This window comes from Lynx rufus, unplaced genomic scaffold, assembly GCF_022079265.1.
Source record: "Lynx rufus isolate CCGP_SWC_20201006 ecotype Redwood Valley unplaced genomic scaffold, mLynRuf1.p SCAF_6, whole genome shotgun sequence".
Lineage (NCBI taxonomy): Eukaryota > Metazoa > Chordata > Mammalia > Carnivora > Felidae > Lynx > Lynx rufus.
The window spans coordinates 146,224,757-146,231,044 of record NW_025814878.1 but is presented as its reverse complement, the minus strand read 5'-3'; the positions used below and the strand labels follow the sequence as shown (position 1 = coordinate 146,231,044).

The following is a 6,288-nucleotide window of genomic DNA, read 5'->3' as shown; positions in this document are numbered from 1 at the left end:
ACAGCGGATGTGCGGTGTTCTGGTGTGCGGAAGGTGGGCTCAGCACTTGATTGTTGGTCTAGGATTGTTTTAAGTACTGGATTTGGCTTGCAGGTTCTGGGGCAGGATAGGAAGAAGGTTAGAGAGCTCACGACCCAGGAACCTAAAGTTCTTTGTGAAGAACATTTTATGAACAGTTTTCTGAGCCTGGAAGAACTTAGAAATTCTGTCCAATCGTCTCATGTTAAGGCTGGAAAACAAACATCTGAGGAGGCGAACGCACCTGCTGGAGCGCACGTAGCAGGTGGCGCCCTGGGACTGCAGCCTTGTCTTCCATCCATGCAGGAGACTCATCCTGTGTCTTCTGGAGACCTGGTTCCCTCTGTCAGGCTGGTGTGAACAGGCTGCTCTGGTCACATCACTCCTCACCGACCCTGGCCAGCCTTTCCGGGTCCAGAGGTCAGGACCAGGGGTGTGGTTGTGAAGCAGGGAGAATTCTCAACAGAGAAGGACCATCCTGTGTTTGGAACAGGAGGGTAGATGCTTTGGCAGACAACAAAGTGCTTGATCAGACAGTATTCTTTGTTTACCGACTCCACTGTAGCAAAAGTGAAAGAAAATTCATGAGATCATTTGAGAACAAAGGGTACAGACACAGTGGTTCAGGCAGCAGATTTCCAACCCAGCCTATGCATATAAGCTGGACACAAGGCTCTTTTTCCTCAGCCTCCTGCTTCTGGTCCCTTGACTGCAGACATGTCATCTGGTGCTTCCTGCCTCCGTATGAGTTGGGGCTTGATGGTGGGGTTGGGGAGAGATGGGGCGTGAGGGGGCTCAGGAGTGCAGGAGAGATGGAGCTGGGAGGAGCTGGGAAGCCATCTTGCAGGGATGCACCAGGCACCGATATCTACAGAGGTGAAGGAAGATTCTGGAAATAGAAGAGGTTCACTTGACTCCTGGGTTCTCTTCTGTGTCAGATCTGACAGGCTGCTTAGGGGAGGGTGGTGGGAGGTATGAGTGGGCCTTGTGCTCAATGGGGCTGCCAAGATTTGAAACCATGCAAGCCCTTTGACTCTTATTGTGTTTAGGGGTCCTGGGCTCTTAAACTTCCTTCTCCTCCCAGAAGAGCAGTTCACAAAACTCATTTATCCCCAGCTGTTAAAGGCCTGATACATTATCTTGTAAAGATTATGTGCACCGTGAAGAGAGCTAGGATAAGAGCTTGGCACAGAGGGGCCCCAGTCCAGTGAAGAAATGTCTGTGGCATCCAGACTGGAAAGATGAGTTTGAGTGGAGCAGGAGGGAGGGCCTCCCAGGCTTGCTGGTAATGACACAGGGTAAGCTTGCCCAGTTTTAGATTATTCAAGTAGGACTCAGACCTGGCCCTACCTCCTGTGAGTGAGGCCCTAGTCTAGTTACAGGAGGAGATCGTATTCTACAACAGGCATATATAAAAACACAGGAAATACAGGTGAACAAGGCACATAACACACTGAGTTGTTATTATGAGGCCATGGGACACTTAAAAAATGAAACAATTGTACAGAGAATAGGCATCCTAGCCAGGGCTTCCTTGTAAGATAGTCCTGGAGAGCAGTGCTGGGAGTAACCCCTGAGGCCACCACGGCTTGGGAATTCTCCTGGGAGTTGTTTTTAGAGTCTGGTATATATCTTTGGATGCTTTGTAATTGTATTTAGTTCTGACCTTTGACAAACTACATGGATAGGAGGGAGGCAAGTAATGTGGGAAACCATCAATGACGTTGGGATGAAGAAGAGGTATGGCTATAAAGGAATACGATTGATTTTCTTGAGTTCTAAGCTGGAAATTCCAAACAAGAAGTTCCAAGACGGGGGGGGGGGCACAGCTTGTTTTGAAGGAGCTGGAGGGCCAGCCGGGTGTGTCAGAGAGGGGACAAGTGGTGCAAAGGCTGCAGGCATTCCAGTCACCTTGATGCCGGGTCGCTTGGCTTTCATTGTCCAGGTGGAGGTCTGTTCTGAGGAATGGGCATCAATGACCCTCACTGCTAACTTGGACAACAGAGTGAAGAAGATCACTGAATATGTCTGGGCTCAGACCAACGTTCCTGTGCAGGACCAGGTCCTTCTGCTGGGATCCAAGACTCTCAAGCCCCAGAGAAAGCTGTCATCTTATGGCATCGACAGGCAGACGACCATCCACCTCACTCTAAAGGTGGTGAAGCCCAGTGACGAGTAGCTGTCCCTGTTTCTGGTGGAGATTGGTGATGAGGGGCAGAGGCACCTCCTCCAGGTGCGAAGGTCCAGTTCGGTGGCCCAGGTGAGACAGATGATTGAGAGCAAGATGGCTGTAGCGCCTGCCTGAGAAACAGACTGTGGTTTGCAATGGCAAGGAGCTGGAAGACGGGAAGACCATGGGGGAGTATGGCATCAAAAGGGGCAGTTTAGGGGCGCCTGGGTGGCTCCGTCGGTTAAGCGTCTGACTTCAGCTCAGGTCATGATCTCGTGGTCCGTGGGTTCGAGCGCCGCGTCGGGCTCTGTGCTGACAGCTCGGAGCCTGGAGCCTGTTTCGGATTCTGTGTCTCCCTCTCTCTCTGACCCTCCCCTGTTCATGCTTTCTCTCTGTCTCAAAAATAAATAAAAATGTTAAAAAAAATTTAAAAAAAGGGGGCAGTTTACTCCTCATGACGACCTACTGTATCTGGTGTGGGGGGGTGGGGTGACCGCATCATGGGTGGGTGATCCAGGAGCAGAAGGGCTACTGCTAGCCCTTACTCACCACCCACATCCTTTGATGATTTCCCCAAATTAATGGGAAAGATAGAGAAGATGTGGGGTTAAGTGGGGAGGAAGGGCTGCAGAAAAACTCTGCTTTCTAATTCCCACCTTCCTGGATCTCACATAATTGATTAGGTGGCAAGATTGTGCATGTGACTCCAGCAGAACATAAATCTTTAAGGCACTGTGGAGACAGCATCAAAGCCAGCTTGCAGGGGTGCCTGGGTGGCTTGGTCGGTTAAGCGTCCGACTTCGGCTCAGGTCATGATCTCATGGTCCGTGAGTTCGAGGCCCGCGTCGGGCTCTGTGCTGACAGCCCAGAGCCTGGAGCCTGTTTCAGATTCTGTGTCTCCCTCTCTCTGACCCTCCCCCGTTCATGCTCTGTCTCTCTCTGTCTCAAAAATAAATAAAAATGTTAAAAAAAAATAAAAAAAAAAAGCCAGCTTGCAATTGAATCTTTCCCTGGCCCCCTCCGATTTATAGAGACACTGCTGTTTCCTCTTTTGTCCAGCAAGTTAGTGTAAGTTTTAGATTGGGTTCCATGTTCTACTAATTTCTGTTTCCATCGATATGTTTCATCTGTAATATCACACCATATGCTGAACCAAACTGAATTTCTACTTACAGAGAACACTGAAATGATTCATCATAAATGAAGTACTCTGATATGATTACAATCTTGTTAATAAAGAATTTAGAAATTCAAATTAAAGTATATCCTGTGTCCCTATTTAAAGCTGTTTGCTATGAAATGTCACCTGGCACTGTGTCCCTTCTTACTCTTTACGTTCGGTAACCAAACTGTTCTCATTTCTGGGGAAGATGGTGAGCAAGGGAAAATATTTTCCCCAGGACCCAGAGGTTTTGTGTCTCCAGTGGGAGGTCCTTGGGGCAGGGGTTTCTGGAAGGTGTGGTCTGCCTCCATCACAGTCACCGTCACTGGGGCCTGGCCCTCTCCGGGGAGCGCGGGGCCCTTTCCTCCACCTCCTCCGCTCACTCACTCCTTGTCCCCCTGTCCCCCTGTCCCGCTGCTCGGTACACTTAGGGGTCCAATGCTCCTGGTGGGCATTAGGTTGGTCTGTTTTCCCAAGATGGGCAACCGGGGATCCTGTTTTCGGACGGGGTCTCCTGCAGGTAGAGTCTACGATTTCCCGGTCAATTTGGGGGCCTCCCTGACGCCAGACAGCGTGGGGTCTTTTCATGGTGTGCCGTCCGAGTGGGAGCGGGTGGACGTGACCCGTCCGGTGATACCTGGCCCTGGCAAGGGCGGTCACAGTGCCCCGAGGATGGGGAATGTCCTCCCCCAATGCTGCCTTCTCTCTGCCTCCGCCCGAAGGCCACTCTCCCCAGCCTGAACCGTGAAAACGAGGATGGAGGGACTGCCCTGAACACTCCCGGACCTCAGGGGCTCAGGATCGCCCCGCCCCGTCCGACCTTGGGCACTTGCAGGTTCGCACACGGAACCCGCAGACCGCCTTCCCGGTGGCCATCCCCACCCCCGGGCCCGCCCCCTCCCCAGACTCCCCAGGGCTTCCTCGCCGCCCCCTCACTTCCTCCTTCCCCAGCGTGGACACTAGCGGGTTGAGGGCCGGCTGGACCGCCCGGTAGGAGCAAAGCGAACCCGGTGGTAGAGGCGCGGGCGGCCTGCGGGTGGAGGGGGGCGGCGGGCGGGGCACACGCACCCACGAGGTTCCTGCCTGCGTGCGGTACGCGTGCGGGAATGCGGGGAGGGGCGGGGAGGGGGACGAGGGAGGCGGGGAGGGGAGGGAGGCGGGGGGGGGGGCGAGAGGGGAGGGGCGGGAAGGGGCGGGGGCGCCGCGGGGAGGGGCGCGGGGAGGTGGGGAGGTGCAGCGGGCGGGGCCGGCGGCCTCGTGTCACGCCTGCCCCCGCCCCTCCCCGCGTCCCGCACCGTCGCCGCCAGCTGGGGGCACGCGGGCACGGTCGCGCAAAGCGGCCGCAGCAGGGGCGCCACCCTCGCCGTGAAGCCCGCATCCAGCAGCGCCGGTGACACCTGAGGTCGCACGCGTGCGCGTGCGTCTGCAGGTGCAGGTCGCGCACCGGCGGTTGCACGAGCGTCCGGTAGCCCTCCGGGGTCGGGACGACGCGGGGAGGCGGGGGGGGGGGGGGCGACCCCGCAGGAGGAAGGGCTCCCGCGCTGTGGCTGCGCTGACAGGCGAGCCCCCGGGGTGTTGGGGGTGGGGACTCCACGCGCGAGGTGACGCTGTGGCTGCACGAGGACATCCCGGCGCGCGGAGCCCGGTGGTGAGCGCCATAGTGTGGGAGGCGAGCCTTGGTGCCCTTTAGCTGGTGTGTTTGCCACCTGCTTCCTGGAAGAGGGAACCTCACTCACTGGACACAGACTCAGGGTCGGAAAGGTGACATTGTCCCAGGGTCATAGCTAGTGAGTGACCGTGTGGGACTTGTGGCCTGTCTCATTTCCCAGTCGCTGCTTTTCAGCTGCTTCCCTGGGTTACCCCGCTTCTGAAAGGGCTCCTAAGGGCCAGAGTGGAAATCCGACTTCCTCCCGACCGACAGTTCTCCAGGATCCCGTGGGTCTCATCTCCCTCTGGTACAACAGTTCTCTAGGGGGGTGTGGATCTGAACGCCCTCCTCTACGACAGTTCTCCGTGGTGTGGATCTGAACTCCCTCCCATATGACAGTTCTTGAGGATGGTGTGGATCTGACCTCCTTCCCGTACGACAGTTCTCTAGGGGGGTGTGGATCTGAACGCCCTCCTCTACGACAGTTCTCCGTGGTGTGGATCTGAACTCCCTCCCATATGACAGTTCTTGAGGATGGTGTGGATCTGACCTCCTTCCCGTACGACAGTTCTCTAGGGGGGTGTGGATCTGAACGCCCTCCCATATGACAGTTCTTGAGGATGGTGTGGATCTGACCTCCTTCCCGTACGACAGTTCTCTAGGGGGGTGTGGATCTGAACGCCCTCCTCTACGACAGTTCTCCGTGGTGTGGATCTGAACTCCCTCCCATATGACAGTTCTTGAGGATGGTGTGGATCTGACCTCCTTCCCGTATGACAGTTCTCTAGGGGGGTGTGGATCTGAACGCCCTCCTCTACGACAGTTCTCCGTGGTGTGGATCTGAACTCCCTCCCATATGACAGTTCTTGAGGATGGTGTGGATCTGACCTCCTTCCCGTATGACAGTTCTCTAGGGGGGTGTGGATCTGAACTCCCTCCCATATGACAGTTCTTGAGGATGGTGTGGATCTGACCTCCTTCCCGTATGACAGTTCTCTAGGGGGGTGTGGATCTGAACGCCCTCCTCTACGACAGTTCTCCGTGGTGTGGATCTGAACTCCCTCCCATATGACAGTTCTTGAGGATGGTGTGGATCTGACCTCCTTCCCGTATGACAGTTCTCTAGGGGGGTGTGGATCTGAACGCCCTCCTCTACGACAGTTCTCCGTGGTGTGGATCTGAACTCCCTCCCATATGACAGTTCTTGAGGATGGTGTGGATCTGACCTCCTTCCCGTACGACAGTTCTCTAGGGGGGTGTGGATCTGAACGCCCTCCTCTACGACAGTTC

General features: G+C 55.4%; 1 protein-coding gene across 1 annotated transcript; it reads left to right on the top strand.

Annotated features, from left to right (window-relative positions):
• Nucleotides 1-1,933: 1,933 nt before the first annotated feature.
• On the top strand, nt 1,934-5,716 carry UBD (ubiquitin D). Its single transcript, XM_053722214.1, is given in 3 exon segments — nt 1,934-2,317; nt 2,319-2,400; nt 5,610-5,716. Coding segments are annotated over 3 exon segments (573 nt in total).
• The last annotated feature ends 572 nt before the right edge of the window (nt 5,717-6,288 follow it).